Here is a 17635-nt window from a genome sequence, read left to right as displayed (position 1 = left end):
TACAAGACAAGGTTTTCATACGGCTGCTGGCAGAGTAGGCTAGCTTATCTCTCACAGCCACGAGTTATCAACATTTGTCTTATGGGTAATGTTAATTTCCCACCAGAGCACAACAATGGACCAGGAGCAGTGTACACAAATATAAATCCTGCTCAGTGCGTTTAAAGATAGACAGTCAAGTGAGTTGATTTACCTCCATTTCACTGCCTTGTTTTAAGTGAAATATTGCAGCAGCACAGGGCTGAACAAGTCGCAAACAACCTTGTTATTTCAGTTCATGTTTATGGTGATTGGGAGTTTTCGATAAAAGTGGGTCAGTGCTTTAGCTCATGTTCAGAGCAGTATTACTGGTATATCTGTTTTTCCTATGTTGAAAAGCTGTGTGAATTAATTGATGGTGATACAATCAGAATTTTCCACACCAAGAAAGCACATAATTAAGTAAATTTCTTTCCAGAAATACACAATATTAGGAAAGACAGTGTATCAATATTAGGAAAGACAGTGTATGGAAACAGTCTTCATATCTTCAGCTCACAGTCATACAACCATTAGCATATAGCAAACTGGACACGGACCAGAATCCTAAAATACATTTATGAAATATGAATAACAATACGTTTATCCTCGTTTTGAAGAGGCGGATGATTTTGAGTCTGGTGTAACAGCTACCATGTGTTTATATCAAACAAACTTAATGAAAACACACAAAAAGTTTGTTTTGGCCAGCCTGTGTGGAGGTATGACGTTCAGGGTCAGCTCAGATTTGTACCGCATCACTCTTGGCTGATGGCGTTTTCGACTGGCTGCCGCACCACAGTGCAGTCGACAGCTGCTGTATTAATACAAATGGGACCAAGACAGTGGGAGGATATGAGAAACAGAAGGAAAAAGAAGAACCTCAGGAGCCTGTGAAGGAAAGAAAAATAAAATTAGTCTTTTTCTTCTTCTGGGTAGGATTAGCGATGTGGTGGGTGGACATCCTCCGGGGACCTGTCCTGTTTACATGCAGATAAAAACCAATCCCGGAGACTACACTCAAGAGTGATAATAGACCCACAAAGACAGACATAGAGATGCTGTGGACACACGCATGCTAAGGAATACACACATGTTCCCAGTCAGTTTTGGAGGCAGACATACAGACAGGCACACGCTCTTAAACCCACTACAACTCTTGCAGGCGCCAGCAGGGGTGTTGTTGTGGAGAGAGTCTTTTGGTATCTTGTCGTGTTACTATAAATAGGACGGAGTCTGTCTTTTTCCTCCAAGAGGCTATGCTGCAGGAAGGAGCATCGCTGTCTGCCTCTGCCAGCACACACACACACACACACACCGATGCACTGAAGTTTTTGCAGACTGCTGCAGAGTAACATGTGCGCGCGCTTGTGTTTTTGTAATACGCGCCCGCGAGTGCAGCCACGCACGTCCCCACTCTGTCGTGTTGGATTTGGTTTTATCCGAGCTGTCGAGTTCACCTGTCTGAGCGGCAAACAGAGGATCCCTCCTGTTTGTCAGCCAAGAACATGCTCACGCGCTCTTTTTGTCTTTTCAGCCGGTGTTATTAAAATTCAGGAGGACAAACGTTCTGTCGGCGTTTCTCAGACATCACCATTCACATCCGATTCCTTCTATAAACACCCAATGATCAGGCTCAAACTGAGAAGTACACATTGTGATGCAGTGAGTAATCCACAATGTTGCCCTACAGTATTAGATTCCTGCCATACCCGATGTGTGTGCGTGTGTGTGCCAAACACAGCACTAAGGGGCGAGCATCCAATATTGATGAGGCAGTCTGGAGCCTGCTCTGGGCTACGAGCTAGCGAGAGAGAAAAGTACACATTTTGGATTTTTGGTACATGTCTGGCAGCTCCTCCTCTGCTCCCTCTTTCTTTTTAGAGCTGTCTCCTCTCTCTCTCTCTCCATTGCTCTTTCTGCCATTGTCGCTCTGCCCATCACTCTGTGGAGCTCTGTCTAACGGTCTCACTCCTCTGACTGATGTCTGTTTGTTCCAGCCACGGCTTTCCCCTCGGCTGCCCACTCCTCACCTGTTCCTGCCATCCTTTCCTCATCTTTCCCTCTCATCTCCTTTTCCCATCTTCCCGCTCAAGCATTTGCATCACATTTCAACTCTTCTTGAACCCTAAACTCTCCATTTTTTTGCTGCCCCTCCTACATTCCCGAATCTGTCACTCGTTTCCTCTCTCCGTTGCTTTTCTGGCTCTCATTTCATCACCCCCACCTCGCCCTCTCCCTCTCCCTTTTGTTTTTCTACTCTTGCGCCTGCTTCCCTTCCCTCGTCCTCCTCTTCTCCTGTCAAGTTGTTAAGAAGTGTTTCTACTTCAGTCAGTGTAATGAGCCGCTGGTGTGTGGGTGTCACTCCAGTCATAAAAAAAAAAACCAAAAACACGAAAATGCTCATGTTTAGGCTGAATATTGTATGAGTTGGAATTGTTATAACCCCTCATTATCTCTGTCTCGCTGGGACTCAGCCTCTCGGCCTTCCTCTTTCATCCTCACATGTTTTTGTCAAGCGGCTCTACCTTTCAGTCTCTTCCATCAGTCTCTTTCACTTCCCCTGCTTCCTCTCCTGAGTGCCTCTTTACCCCCCCCCCCCTTTCCTTTCTATCCTCCGTCGTAGCCCCTCTTTCCTCGTCTCTGTCACTTTGTGTGCCTTCACCTCCTCTCTCGCCGAGTTTATCATGTTGCCCGTGTCGACCATCCCGAGAAGCAAAGTTCATTCGGTATTTGACTGGATTATCACAGCAGTCATTAAACCCTGTCTGGCTCTCTGTGTGTTAAGTACTTAGTATGTGTGAGTGAATGTGTGTGTGTGTGTGTTTTTGGAGATGATTGCATTTGCATGTTGTTGTATATACATAGAGGTCTGCGCGTTTGTGAGTGTGTGAAAGTTTTAGCTAATGCTGCCCGTTCTTCGTTTCTCTGTGTGTGATCCTAATGCGCTCGCTGTGTGGCTGATGTGTGCATTAGACAGATTAACAGAGAGCTTTGCCTTTAGCCATTGAAAGGAAGGAGAAATGAGATAAGTTCTGCTGTCTTACACATATTAACAGTTCTCTCCTCAAATAACCTCCCCTCTTCACTGCGGCTTCATAACCAGATCTGGAAAATGCGCTCGATAATTTACTTACCTTGAAAAGTTTTTGGCAAGCTAGCAGTCACCAGACTGCAGAAATGAGGTATTCCGTCATCTTGGCATAAATGCACTGCTGTCTCCCAGCATTAACTGACTTTATATCCAATGAGTGATCGACTGGCTAATCTGGAAAAAGTCTGACAAAGATATGAAATACAATAATGGAATGAAATGCACCTTACTCTTGATTAATAGTTCCTGGAGTGAAAGTTAATCACTATCATCACATTATCTTTATTGTTTTGACATTGATTAAAAAGATTAGACATAGAAAACAAGGAAATCTTTCATCTTTATCTTTGAAATGAAGCAACTACTGTTGCATTTAAGTCCCTTTAGTCTACATATGAACGCTTTACAGTAAGGTTTACCACCTTCCTCTTATATACTTGCAGGAACAAATCTGATGTGTGTGGTCCGGGTGAATTAGTTTGATTATCGTGCAGGAAATCAACCTCTAATGTTGCGTAACATGGATGTACGGGTCAGTTAGTGCTGATGCTGCAGTTTATATTCGCTTTAAACTGCTTGTAAGTGAAGGACGTTTGCCGCCTGAAATAGAACGTAAACACTGGTAAGTTGGCTGAATCTAACCTTGAAAAATATTTGCAGTTTCTAATCTGCCTGTCTTCTTCCTCTGCCTCTCCGTCAGGCTAAGATGAAGCAGCTGGAGCAGGAGGCCCACCAAGCAGCTGGACAAATATTCCTCATCACCAGCAACACTCAACTACGAACAGTGTGTACTTTTATGTGTGTTGCATGCATGCATGTGTATGATTTGGCTCGTGTGTTTGTAACTGTGTGTGTTCTAGTCTAATAATTACAAATGTGTTCGTGTCAGTGTTCTGAAAAGTGTCTTGAGCAGAAAATGTGTGAAATTTCTGATGTTTACTGATGTTTTATCGGGTCTGTGTGTGTGAATATGTATGTCCTGTGTGCACGTGTGTTTTTCACCTGTGTATTTTTCTGTGTATGTTTGACTGTTGTGGATTTTTGTGGATATTGTGGCTTTACTATCTTTTGAAGGTTCTGTTTGAGAAGCTGCGCCTCCATGAGCGCTGCGAGAACAAGAAACTCCCCAAGACCGTCAACAAACAACAGCAGTCAACATCAGAAGCTGCGGTACGGCGCTCACAGACACACACACACACACACACACACACACACACACAGATACTGTATGCCACTTTCATCCTCTAATCTCTTTTAATCTAAGGAAACCAGCTGAATCTTAGCTGAAGTTTCAGTATGAGCACGGACACATTCATACAGATGAACCAGGAGGCGCAGGCATTAAGACACGAATAAACACGCACACTCATTTCATGTCGTGGCGCATCATTGGTTCTTAGTGTTTGATCAACCATCGGCAAGTTCAGCAAGTACATAAAAATCAATAATTTGATGGCCTGTTATCAACTTATTGTGCAGATGCAGTTTAAATCAGACATTGCAAAAGGACAACAGGGACAAAAAATACAACAGATTTACTGCAAACAAAGCGATGCAGTTACAGGACTGTGTTGGCTGTTTGTTCAAAATTGCCACTGAACCACCGATTCCTCCCCTGTCTTGTTTTTATATTGTAGTTGTTGCAGCTTCAGGACCTGCACTCTCTGCCAAAGATCATTCTAGAGTACAGACAGGTCAGTGAAACTCTCCTCTGCTTTTTATTCATGTGCCATTACTGTCTTTTGTTATTGGAACAGTGTTTACCTCTGCCTTTTGATAGCCTTTTCAATAAAGCATATGCATAAAGTATGCAATAACAGAGCTTCTCATACCTTTGGTTTACCAGTAACAGCTGTCTGCATTGTAACCCCCAGGTTCACAAAATCAAGTCGACTTTTGTTGATGGTATTCTCTCATGCATGATGAGCAAGGTGAGCGCACAGCTGGTTCAAGACAGTTAAAGAGCAGATCTGTCAATGGAATACGTCAAATGCAAACTTATTCTCACATTCACCAGAAAAGCGTGTCTTACAAACAAGATCTTTCACAAATGTGTTAACCTCCTTTTTTTAGTTCGCTCTGAGATATGGATTTTTCTAGACTTTTCTCCTTCAGGCTGGAAAAGTTAAACCAAAAAGTGAAACCAAGGGTTGAGAGAAGGCTGCGGGGTGGAATGACTCAAACAGATCCTGCTGCTTTTGTTTTTCTTTTCTCACAGTTTGGTTCTGCGTTAGCGCACAAAACCATCTTGTTCCTCTTCAGCTTCACTCACTGGTGTGAATGTCTCTATCATTATACTCATGTGCTCAGTAGACAACTGAGAACCACGGGTAGACTGCTCATGCTTGGTCAGCACAGGTACGGACTGCAGCCTGTAAAGCTGTGATTGCACTGCCCCTGCAGCAGAGAGCACTCACAGGCCTGAATGCCTCTGCTGCAGTAACATAACAGTGAAACATCTCATCTGGCCTGGTCTCTGTTGGTCCCCTTTATGGCCACTTCTGTACTGAACTGACAGTGGAAACATGCATTTGTGTGTCCGACTGTCCCTCCACATGGGCTCCATTCGCCTCTGTGTGGATGCAGCAGCTTGTGTATGTCAGTCTGTGCTTACTCAACTCTGCAAATGAGTCTGTTTGGCTGTCTGTGGAGCTGTTTGGCTTCTGATGATGGTGATGCATTTAGCGGTCTTTTGGACAGAGCGGGCCACAGTCCCACCTCGAGGAGGGTGCTGTTGACAAAAACAGATATGCAGGTTTTACTCATAACTCAGATATTAAACAAGTGGTGGTATTTTGGCTATGAGCACTGGTCGTGTTATTTGATATTAAATCCAAACTACAAGTAGGTCTCTCAGTAAAAAGAATCTGTAAACTCAGTGACGGCTAAGCAGGTAAATGCATACACTGCAGTCATGAAAAGTATAATCGGGCGTTTACAACTCAGCTCAACTCAAGAAAGCTTCTCAAAGTCAATCCAGCAGCAGTTCTACCAGCTGGACATCAGCCACTGTTGACTGTAGTTTTCCTCACTTGTCAGGTTAATAAGTTCGGCTGCAGCCAGATGTTGGGGTTGCATCGCTCAGCATCGGCTCTGAGAACAGTGGTGCCGTTGCACGTCCTGCTTACTGCGCCAGCTCGACTGGCACTGCAGTCTGCAAACAGCTTGTTCAGACTGTCGTGTGGCACTGTTGATGCATGTCGGCCCAAAAGCAGATTCAGAGTGATGACAGGAATGAGGATCACAGCTGTTGTTTTCGAGCTGAATTGGACGGGAATCAGCTATATGGAAACATTAATGATCACGTAGCTGACTCACTGAAACATGTTTGTCGTGAGATCAAAGTATTTCATTGTGGTTGGCAGAATTATTCATTTTTGCCTCTAAACATTGACGTCGTAACATGTTGTATTTTTCTGTATCTGATTTATTCATGTCTGACTCTCTTTGTGTGTCGCCTTTCTCAACAACACGTCAGAACTACATTTCCTCTACGTGGTGCCAGACAAGTGTGGTGACGGGGAGAATCTCAGCCAAGCAGCCAGTAAGTGTGACCTGCCCGTCATCCCCACACACCCCCTCTGTCTTCATTTCTCTGTCTGTATTTCCGTGGCTGCTTTGGGCTTGAGCCGCAGTGACTGGAGCTGTCCATGGTGCTGAGCTGCAGGCTGAACATGTGGCTGCTGCTCACTGTGCTGCAGGGCTCAGGTCATGAACCTGTGCATGCCTGCAATGCTTAGCAGGCCTCATTAAAAGTGCTGTGATGGAAACAGAAGGATGTGAGTGTATTTCTAAATTGAATTAGCCAAGTTAATGGCATGTACAGCTCAGGCAGATAGGGTGTTATTAGTAGCAGTGAAGAAGACTCTGAATATGTTTGGTTCAGATTATCAGTGCCTGATTGTCTGTCTGGGTTTTCAGCTCTGTGTGTGAAACAGCAGGTCCTTTATGTAACCTTCAAAAATCTCAATTTTTTTTGTCTGCCGCTCTAAATTTCTTGCTTTCTGTCTCTTTATATTTTTCTTATCAAAGAAATCTTTTAATGATGCTAGCTGCAGAGTAATAATAATATAATTCAAGCGCATGCACAATACTCGGTTCTTGCTCATAAATATAGATTTTGAGATTTTAGAGTATTATGTAACAACACGCTGGGGTTTCTTTGGGATGTCCAGAGCCGGGGGAGAAAAAGGAGTGTGTGCGCGTGTACGCGCGTGTGTGTGTGTGTGTGTGTGTGTGTGTGTGTGTTTGGGCTTGTATTGCTATCTTTGTGAGGACCAAATTCAATTAGAAATCATCACAATGAGGACATTTCTGCATATTGATGACATTTTGGGCAGTCTTCAAAGGAGTTTGAAGGTTGAGATTTGGTTTTAAGGTCAAGTTTAGGGTTAGGTTTGGGTTAAGGTAAGGGTTTGGGGTTGGGGTTGGAGAGAGAGAGAGTCGGATTTAAAAACCAGTTCAGTGTTGAAATAATGAGAGTTAGGGGCTAGGTTTACCTTTTCTGGTAAGAAAATCTCTTATCCGACATATTTAAATGTCTCTGGTCATAATTTTTGGATGAAAATAATTCCCTTGAAGCGCAATTTGAAGCCTGTTTAAAAATCCATTGTTTTTATGAATGTGTAGGCTGTAGGTTAGACTATGAGTGAAACAACCTTTGAGCTTGTGTGTGGATTGAATGCGGTTGCCTTCCTAATCACCGTAACAGCGAACGGCAACAAGCGAGACAGATCAGACGTGGCCAAACAAGCAAAAAGTACTTCCTGAAACCTTGATGTCATTTGTTGCGTAGCCTGCCTATCAACTGTTTAAAGCTCAGCAAACACAGATAAGATTAGATGTGAATTCCTCCCATTTGTCTCAATAGCTGTTGAGCTCTCCTCACAGGATTTTTGGCTTCCCTCATACTCAGCCAAGTGTGTCTGTGTGAGGTGTTTTTTGTTGTTAGAGTCTTCTTGCACTTCTTACATATTGCTGTGATTTGTTGTACATCTGATCACTTCCACACTTCTGGAGCTAATTGCAATATCACTTTCACTTTACAGCCATGCTTGTTGTCGCTGTGCACAACAGTATGATGTCATTGCGTTGACAAGATGGATTATTGCCATTATCATGATATGATTTTTATATGATTGTATTAAAGATTCAACCAATATTATTGTGAATGATCTGATATGACACACACCCTAATTGGCTGTAGTACATGCAGTAGTCTGTGAAGTGCAGACACAACTTGCAGAAGAATACATTTATCACAAAACTGACTACTACAAACAACAGCTTTGTCTCTTTTCTACTTGTCAGCTCTCTCTCTCTCTCTCTCTCTCTCTCTCTCTCTCTCTCTCTCTCTCCTCTCAGTATGGGACAGACGGTCGATAGCTCATTTCAACATTACCCAACTGTCAGGGTCCAGTGGTTTTGTCACTGAGTACTGCTCTGACAGACACACACACACACACACACACACACACACACACACATATACATATGTGTGTATATGTATACATAGTTTTATATATACATACACCCGTATGTATATATAGACCTGTGGAGATATTGAGCTTTACTAATCTCACTTCAGGATTTGTAGCCGGTGTGATCGTTGATCATTCTGCTCCTGAGTGATATATGGGACCGCCGGGCAGCCGTGATTTAACACAGCTCTGTTCCCTCTGCTGGGATTTAGTTGAGCGTCATCACGTTAAGTGTGTGGATGCTTGTATCTGGTTGTTGGTGTGTAGCTGTGCTGTGTGTTGTGCTGTAATTGTGATTTGCTGTCATTAGGAAAATGAGCTGATTCAGCTCCACACACACTGTTTGATTTGTAATAAATTTTGAGATGATTTGTTATGGAGCATCTCGGTGGCCAAATGGTTAAGATGCATAGCAGACACATTGTCCCCAGTTTGGTTGTGGATAATACAGGCTAAAAATGCCCCTCATTTCAATAAACGTGTTACTTTTCAATTGCTTAATGAAACACCTAAATACTTAAATATACCAAGTGAGGTGGTATATTTTTTTTTTGGTAGCAGCTGGAATGACGTCACTGCTTCTCCACTGCAGAATATACCAACTGCTCCTCTCATGTTGAAAATTTGCATTTATACTCCTTTAACACAATACCCCAAAAAACAAAAAATAGCAGATCATCAGAAATGAAAATAATCAGTCGTTTCTGCCTTTAAAATATCCATCAATAGCGTCCCATATGTACCATATATACCATATATTTTGCTTAGAATAATCCTGCACTGCCTAGATCTCCATTATTAACCATCAGCAAGGGATCCGAGCAGTTTGAGAGCAACCTTACATGGAGAATGGGTGGAAAAACGAGAAATAATGAAGGAAGCGATCCACAGAGGAATATGTGTGAGACGTATTTCTTAAAAATGATCAGTTAGTGTGTGACGGAGCATGGAGAGAAACTCTGCTGCTTGGCTGAATGGAACGAGAGGATCATTTCACCATTATAGGGCCAGCAGGGAGAAGAGTCCACTCCCTCTGCTGCTTTTTCCTTTTTATTATTCTAGCGTGTGGATGAAGCTCGCTCCTAATTATTCTCGTCATAATGTGGAGTGGAGTGCGCTGGAAGTTCATGGAAGACTCTCAGTGATCGCTAACATGTCACAGCTCGCTGCTTTGAAGCGAGAGAGCTGCAGTTTATAGTTTGGCGTTGAGCGGCGAGAAAGGGGGGAGCTGTTCTGCCACTCGCCACCCCGCACACACACACAGTTCATATACACACACACATATTCAAATGAGGAGTGTTGCAGAGGGGCTTAAGCTTTCATCCGTCGTGGGTTCAACTGAGGTGAAACCAGACTGCAGTAACAAAGGGGTGCCCGAATTAAAGCAGGACAGCCATAAACTGGTGCTGAGTTAAAAGCGCTGCAAGAAGTGAGTGTTGCTGCAGAGAGGAAGTGGAGCTTTTCTGCCTCATCTGCTTTTATCTGCTGAAAGCGAAGATACGTGCAGTCTGCCATCCCCAGCTTCCCCTTCTCTGTGTGCAGCCCGGCTCTTGGTCTATTTCCTCTCTCTCCTCCTTTGCTTTTAACTTGCTATTTTTCTTTCTCAATTTTAATCTCCACCTATCTCGTCTCCCTCTCGACATAACGCCTTGTCTCCGTCTGTTCTTTTTCTCCTTCCCTCACATTAACACCCTTAATAGCGTAGCAGTGAAACCAAAGAGGACAAATAAGATTGAACTTCCTCTCCCCTCTCTCTCTCTCTCTCTCTCTCTCTCTCTCTCTCTCTCTCTCTCTCTCTCTCTGTGTGTCTGTAGCACCAAAGAGCCTAAACAACATTCAGATTACCGGGTACTTGATGCAGTTCTCCATCCTATACTATCAGCCGCTCTCTCTCTTTTCCTCTGCACTGTTCAGCTCAGCTCGTACCTTCAAAGATTTATACACTCATGTCTCCCACAAGTACATCAAGTTCCCTCACTCATTCAGAGACAGAGGAAACAGATGGAAACCTGCTGTTCTGCTGTCGTTTTTGGGTCCATGTCAAACCGTTGCTTTGTGCCGTCAAAGGTGCAGTGACTCTCTAAATGGTGACTTTTCTTGATCTTTTGCTTCCCGTTTCTCTCTATAGTACACTGTGTACTTTCTCTCACAGAAAGACTTGAAATCTCTATAGTCCCCCAGAGGGATTTTACCTGTAGACTGTACACATTCACCCCTCATATCATGATTTACTTCCTATCATATGCTGCAGTTTTTACTCTACAGACGGATTGATTTTTCTTATGCGGTCATGTGATTGATATGGCAATATATAAAAACACGGTCTTATTGAATTATTGATGTGAAATTGTGTGTTTTGTCTTACGATTGTGCTGCCGTGTCTGTTCGCAAACCACCGACTGAGTTTCCTTCAGGGCTTGTCGAGCAGTTTAATGTCCGTTTAAGACCGCTCTGCATTTGGTCGTTAAATGTTTTGCACTTACAGAAAGTCCTCCCAAGGCTGATCCAAGCACTTCACTGAAGTGTGTGTCATGTTCTCTGCTGACTCCCTGTCAGTGTTGAACACGCTGGTGCATACACACACACACACACACACACACACACACACACACACACACACACACACACGCTATGCACTTGTCATTTGATTTACCGGTGTGTGAGACGGAAAGGGGAGCAGTGGAAGAGAGTAGATTGGATTCGTGTTATTGAAAGTTGAAATCTGTCTGCCTTTCTATGTGTATGTGTGAACGTGTTTGTCTTACTCACACACAAAATAGTCATAAAAGTTAGTAAAGCAGCTACATTTTTGTAATTGAGAGCAAGAATATAATATTCATGAAAACAATTTGCAGCAGCATATAATCACTCAGCCAGTCATTCATTTTTAATGTTTTTCCACTTGGTTTGAATGGTGTCCCAGTACACGCTGACTGTAACCTGAGCTCATAATGATGCTGACATTTGGGTAAAAATCACAGATGCTTCTCAGCTACATTAAATTGTCCCGGACAGCGCTGTGCCCTGTCTGCCCCAGTGTATCAACCAATCAGCCGGGGTCACTGTTAGATAAACTGGAGCGATCCTGGAGTTCACAGGCACAGCAGAGGATGACGGGGGCCTGCTTCCACCCAGGGTCTCAGTGCCCTCTGTTTAGCCACCTCACTCCAGCTAATGGACAGGCCAGCTGTACGTTTTAAGGCCATATGCCAATCCCTGTTCATGCTAAGCAGATGGATTTTCGTGGGTGTGTTTGTTTGTGGTTTCAGTGCAGATAATTTACCAGCATGTGGAGACAGACGTGCATGTATTTATATGTGTGCGTGCGTTCTGTGATGAGTCATTAAATTGGTGCGGTGTGATTGAATTACCCCACACCAGCACCGTGATTCAGTCGTCCCCATCTGTTTAACAAGGCAGCGCTCCTCTGAGACTCCCGCTCCGTCTCTCTGTGGGCCAGATTTACGTTCTTCAAAGAGTAGGCAAATTTGCAGCGCGCCTTTCATTCTATTTGCGCTCACAATCTGTGTATAATTAAGAGTTTTTTGGGCTTTTTCTTCACCTTTATTAGACAGCAGAGGCAAACAAGAAGCAGGGGAGAGAAAGGGGGGTGGAATTGAACTGCCGGTGTTGCAAAGGCCATGCAGCCATGTTGCATGCACATTAACCATTCGGCCACCAAAGCACTCTAATCTGCATTTGATGTCAGATGGCAGGGATGATGATGATGATGATGCTGGTTTTCCAGGTTTGGGTCAGCAGTGAGATACTCAAGCTTGTAGGTTTCCACTTTAAATGCTGTAGCAAAGATGTTCAGCTCCTTTTGTTTACTCTTCATGTCCTGAAACCTCTCACCAGCACGCCTGAAGGAGTTTTCACACTCAGCAGCACGTTCAGGTTTCATAGCAGGTTTTTGTTCTTGCAGAGTAGGAGCACGCGCAGTGTTTCCTCTTTCCAGTTGCACTGTAATTTCACCTCAAACGATTTCACATTTGCAAGCGGAGAGCTGAGAAGCTGCTGGAGGACCAGCTCTGAGAGGTGTCCACCATGAAGGCCAAATCACACAGATGCTCGCTTTCAATGTCGGGTTTTCCTTCATTTCTATGATACTTTGGAACACTTACTTCAATTTTTACCATCGCCATGATGCACTGATGTCAGCATCCGCTATGTGAACTGAATAAATGGATGCAAAGTGTGTGCAAATGCTTATTGAATATTCAGTAATTGAACGCTGCTACATCAGCAGGAGCCACTCTCTATGACTCATTTGGGCACATTGGCATAATCCTGCCCTTTCAAAATACGTACTTCAAGTGATTGTTTAGATATCCACATCGTACCTGCAAATTAAGTAACCTTAACCAAGCCATGAATATTTCAACCAATGCTAATGTGAGCAGATGAATGTCTGGGTCAACCGTGCTAACAGGTGCTTTGGCAGAAGCTCTGGAGGACCAACAGGAACAAATTGCAGGTTTATTATCAGGCCGTTGCGAGCCCGTATCAGGAGACGAGGGGTGCATTGAAGAATACAAACACCGGGTTTTTATGGAGAATAAGGAACAGTGCTGCTCGTGGTGTCAGTGGTTCAAACACAGAAAACAAGCACATCTGCATGATTAAGTGGCCCATTCAGAGTCAATGAGCCCAGGAAAGGAAAACACAAGCATGCGTGTTGTGTATTTGACAGTCGAGAGCTCGGGCATATTTTCCACTGTGTGTGTGTGTGTATGTGTGTTTGTATCTGACAGCTTAGGAATATTTATGTTGTGTGTGTTTTTGTATGTGAACAACAGAGGGGTAATTTGTGTCAGCTCTGTATATTTCACACATGTCGATGCAATTAGGGGAAGAACAACAACACCAGCCGCCGTTTAATGGAGCCGGTCCCGCACCGATGTGTGTCTCTGCCCATCTGTGTGTGTGCGTGTGTTCATGCATTTTAATATGCCATACGCACCATGCCACTGCTTGCTTGCCTGCCTGTGAGTAACTGGAGTGTTTGTACTCCTGCATTTCTATATTTGCTAGAACCAGTTTGAGTTTTAGACATTTAAAGGACAGAGTGAATGAAATCGAAGGGATTTTGTGCGTGTTTGCATGTGAGTGTGTGCATTTGTGTGTGTACTTTGCTTGGACTCTTACCAAGCTCTCTCACTCTGACTCACACAGTGTCCACTAATGAACTGCTTCTCCATTCCTCCTGACACAGCAAGGGTGATAATGACTTGGACCACACGCGGCGCAGGTGTTTTTTACATTTTATTTCCGTGTAGGTGTTGCTTCTGTACGTCCATATTGTGAGTGATTGTGCGCGTACAGTACATGTGTGCTGTGTCTTATCTGACATGCAGCTCCTGATGTGGAGAGTGCAGGAGGGGGTGCAGTGAATGTTTTTGTCCAGTAGGCGATGCCATCACTCGGGACATATTGATTACTGAGCAACATCAGTCGATAGTTACATTCCTGATCTCCATCTTTGCACATGCCGAAGGTGTAAAACTGCTCATGTGGTTGCAGCGTGTCTGTTTGTGTCATATAGGTTAACTAGGTTCATTATTGATTATCATCGGTGTTGCATTTGGAGGTTTTTATATACACTCTGTTGAACAGTGCTGTGGAGAATGATTGTGTCTGTATATAGCATGCTCATGTGTGAGTGTGTGCATTTTAAATTGCACAGTCATCAGTGATCAGACCAAGCTGACCCAGACTTTTTTATATTTTAAAGTTTCTCATTCATCCTCGCTCTCTCTCAAGCTGCAATGACGCACGTACAGTAGTCTCCATCTGCTCTTTAATTCTTTGATTCTCTTTGCTCTGCTCGTCTTTTTCTCTTTCATCTCTTGATCCCCGTCCCTCTCTTTTCCCTGCCTTTCCATCTCTTTGATTGTCGTCGTGTCTTTTTCTTTTCACCTCTGCCCGTCTCTCCTTTCACATGCTCACATCTGACTTTCCCTTTAAAAACATCTGGAGGTTTGGATTGTATATCAAAACGCAGGACGCCGCTCACTTTTGCATCACAATAATCAACAAAAGCTATTAACAATAATCAGATGGTTGGCTCCTAAATGTTTTATTTTATGTGTGTTTTTCCTGTAATACACTGTGAATGTATTCTTTGTGTGTATGTGAGGACTGTGTGTGTTTCCTGAAGGAGGAGGTCTGTGTGGACCTTGGAAAACTGAGTTTCTAGTATGCTGACAGTCTGTCTGTGTGTGTGTGTTTGTACTGATTTACGCTGTCATCACTGCAACCCTGTGCATGATGGGAAAGCTGAGCTTTCACATCTGACACACTGAATAACCTGTCACATCACAGGGCAACACACCCACATCAGACACGCATACATATGTAACTACGTGCACCTTTTCTCACTCACACCGCCTCAAATACACACAGCAGGTCATGTACAGTAACTGAACCTGTGTGACTCTGTGCGTGCGTGCGTGCGTGCGTGCGTGCGTGCGTGCGTGCGTGCGTGCGTGCTTGTGATTGGTGCCTGGTCCCTGATGTACTCTTTCCACTGTCCACACCCTGCCACTGCAGTCCTGTCTTTTCATCTCTCTCTCTCTCTCTCTCTCTCTCTCTCTCTCTCTCTCTCTCTCTCTCTCTCTCTCTCTCCCCCCCCCCCCTCCTCCTCCTCCATTCTGCCCCCCCCCCCCCCCCCCCCCGTAAATAATGAATGAGTGGTGAATGCAGAGAGTTGTTTTCTGTCTCTGGATCACACACAACCATGGACACTCACTGTAGGGTCAAACCAACCACATGCACGTTCGGATTCTGACCATGATCAGAAACACTGAGTTGTGTGTGTGTGTGTGTGTGTGTGTGTGTGTGTGTGTGTGTGTGTGTGTGTGTATGTGTATGCCCTTTTCTTTGCCTGCCTTCTTCTTCTTAACCAGTGTTGTGTGTGTATCTGTGTGTGTTTTGATGTCCACACCGATTGATTTGTCCTGCATGTCCTTGATAATAACCGGTAACATCCTCGATATATGCACACCCACACACACACACACACCTTGTCTGAAAGTGCATGTGTGTTTGAAAGGATGGATACAGTGGGATTAACATGGATTAAGATGGAACTGCTGAGTTTGAACCACGTTTTTTCTTCCCTCCATCAAACGGTGTGTGTGTGTGTGTGCGCGCACTGGTGTGCCTTATCACTTTTCCTGTTTTTCCTCCTTCAAGCAGAAAAACCTGCATAAGGTGTAATTTTGTATGTGTGTGTGCGTCTGTATCAGCAGCGTCTTAGATTACTCAGTGGGTCGATGCGGGGTGGGCCAGCAGCCCAGCGAGCATCAGGCTGTTCCTATTTTAAGATGTGTGTCTGAAAACTGGCTGGAGTCTCAGGACAGCTCTCAGTTTTTCTTAATCTCAGCCAAGCAAAACAGCCTCTGCTGCAGAAATGCTACACAGGGTTTCTGCTGAACATATACTGTGTGTATATATGTTTTATTAAATTAATTTTCTTTTCAATTGACAAGAATTTGACAGATTTGCTGTGTTAAAGTGGGATTGTGGGGGAATTTTCCAACTGGGCATGTCAGCTGTTCATTTTGCTTTCGATAGAAAGACAGCTTTTAAGTGGTAACTGGCTGAAATATTATCTGTGTTTATGGACCCAAAACCCCCGTGTTTTTGTGTCTAAGTGTCTAATGGAGGCAACAGTTCTTGAAGTTTTTCCACTATTGAGCGATGCAGTGTAATCCCTCCTGGTGTTTGCTCATCGTCAGTGTACTTCCACTGAAACTGTCTGGTTTTGCTGCCGACAACATTATGAAAAGGTTACCTATAGAAACAGGCCTTCTTGTTAAAGAGTAAGATCCTTTTTGTTCAAATTAACCTACAGGCCGACATGTGTGACCAGTCAAAAATATTCTCGTTAATCGATTAATGACAACCTTTGCTGCAGAAGTCTGTAAGTTAGAAGTTTGAAATGTTTGCAACTTTAAATTTCCATTGGTTCACTGCAGCAGCAAGATTAAAACAGCACATTAAACATGATTACATTATCCTCATGGAAGCAGTAGGGCTGTCAGTTTAGCACAAAATCAAGGTTGAACAAATAGAAGGCAACAGAATATGTTAAAATGAATTTGAATAAAATCCATGTAGCCTAATCCTAAACTATGCTATGGAAGTGACATTTTTTCACCGTGTTCGAATTGGAGATGCAAATAAAAACTGACAGAAAAAGTAATAAAATATACTTTGAAGAAAAATAAAGATGCAATAAAAGCATTTGTGGGGTTATGCAAACATTTGCAACCAACAATTTCCCCACTTTAAGCACAAATATACACAAGTGAGCGTCACCTCCACCCCGTCTTCCATCCCTTCATTACAGCCTCACCGGAGCACGCGGGGAGTGGCTGAAGATATACAGCTGACCTTTCTCCCTTATAGAAAGCTTTATTAATTTATGCAGGGTTCTACGCAGGAGGGAGTAATTTATCTGTACAAAACACTATGCTAAAAAATGGGAAGACCCACTTCCACAGAGTAACAAGACACTGTTACAGTACAGCTATCTATAACTACACACTGTGCAGGGCGATAGCTGACCTCCAGCTGGCTCACAAGATGTGTGTTCTCCTGATCTAGAACTTCCAGGCTCTGCCAAGACAGCCGCTTCAAATCACCAGGAAGCAGTGCATCCAAGGTAAGGTACCCATCGACACACACTCGCCAAAAAACCCCACCCACACATTCTGGAGAACGAGACAGTGATAAATGTCAGAGTGTGTGTGTGTGTGTGTGTGTGTGTGTGTGTGTGTGAGTGTGAGTGTGAGGGAGACATCTCTCAGGGCACACTAAAACTGATGAGCAGGGAGCTTGTAAAGAGGGTTTATGAGGATGATAAAAGTCTGCAGCAGCAAAGGGCTGGACACTAAAAAGTGTCACGAGTGTTTCCTCCATATTTGTGTTTATTTCTTAGTGTATTTGTTGTGCTGAATCCGTTTCAGCTCGGGATGGATGGCACAGCATAGCCATAGCATGCAGTTTGATATGTATAATGAAATATCAGAGATAA

General features: G+C 43.7%; 2 protein-coding genes across 2 annotated transcripts in view; one reads left to right on the top strand and one right to left on the bottom strand.

The window, feature by feature from the left end:
- Positions 1-17635, bottom strand: part of slc7a8a (solute carrier family 7 member 8a) — a 234638-nt gene that overhangs the window by 140812 nt on the left and 76191 nt on the right. The window lies entirely within an intron of this gene.
- Positions 1-17635, top strand: part of poln (polymerase (DNA directed) nu) — a 50057-nt gene that overhangs the window by 8860 nt on the left and 23562 nt on the right. Inside the window, exons 12-17 of the mRNA XM_076725611.1 lie at positions 3813-3896; positions 4187-4282; positions 4750-4806; positions 4987-5043; positions 6591-6656; positions 17206-17268. Of these exons, the coding sequence (XP_076581726.1) occupies positions 3813-3896; positions 4187-4282; positions 4750-4806; positions 4987-5043; positions 6591-6656; positions 17206-17268 (423 nt within the window). The remainder of the gene's footprint in view (positions 1-3812; positions 3897-4186; positions 4283-4749; positions 4807-4986; positions 5044-6590; positions 6657-17205; positions 17269-17635) is intronic.

This window comes from Chaetodon auriga, chromosome 24 (assembly GCF_051107435.1).
Source record: "Chaetodon auriga isolate fChaAug3 chromosome 24, fChaAug3.hap1, whole genome shotgun sequence".
Lineage (NCBI taxonomy): Eukaryota > Metazoa > Chordata > Actinopteri > Chaetodontiformes > Chaetodontidae > Chaetodon > Chaetodon auriga.
Note: the sequence above shows the minus strand (reverse complement) of the source record. Positions and strands in the feature narration are given on the sequence as shown.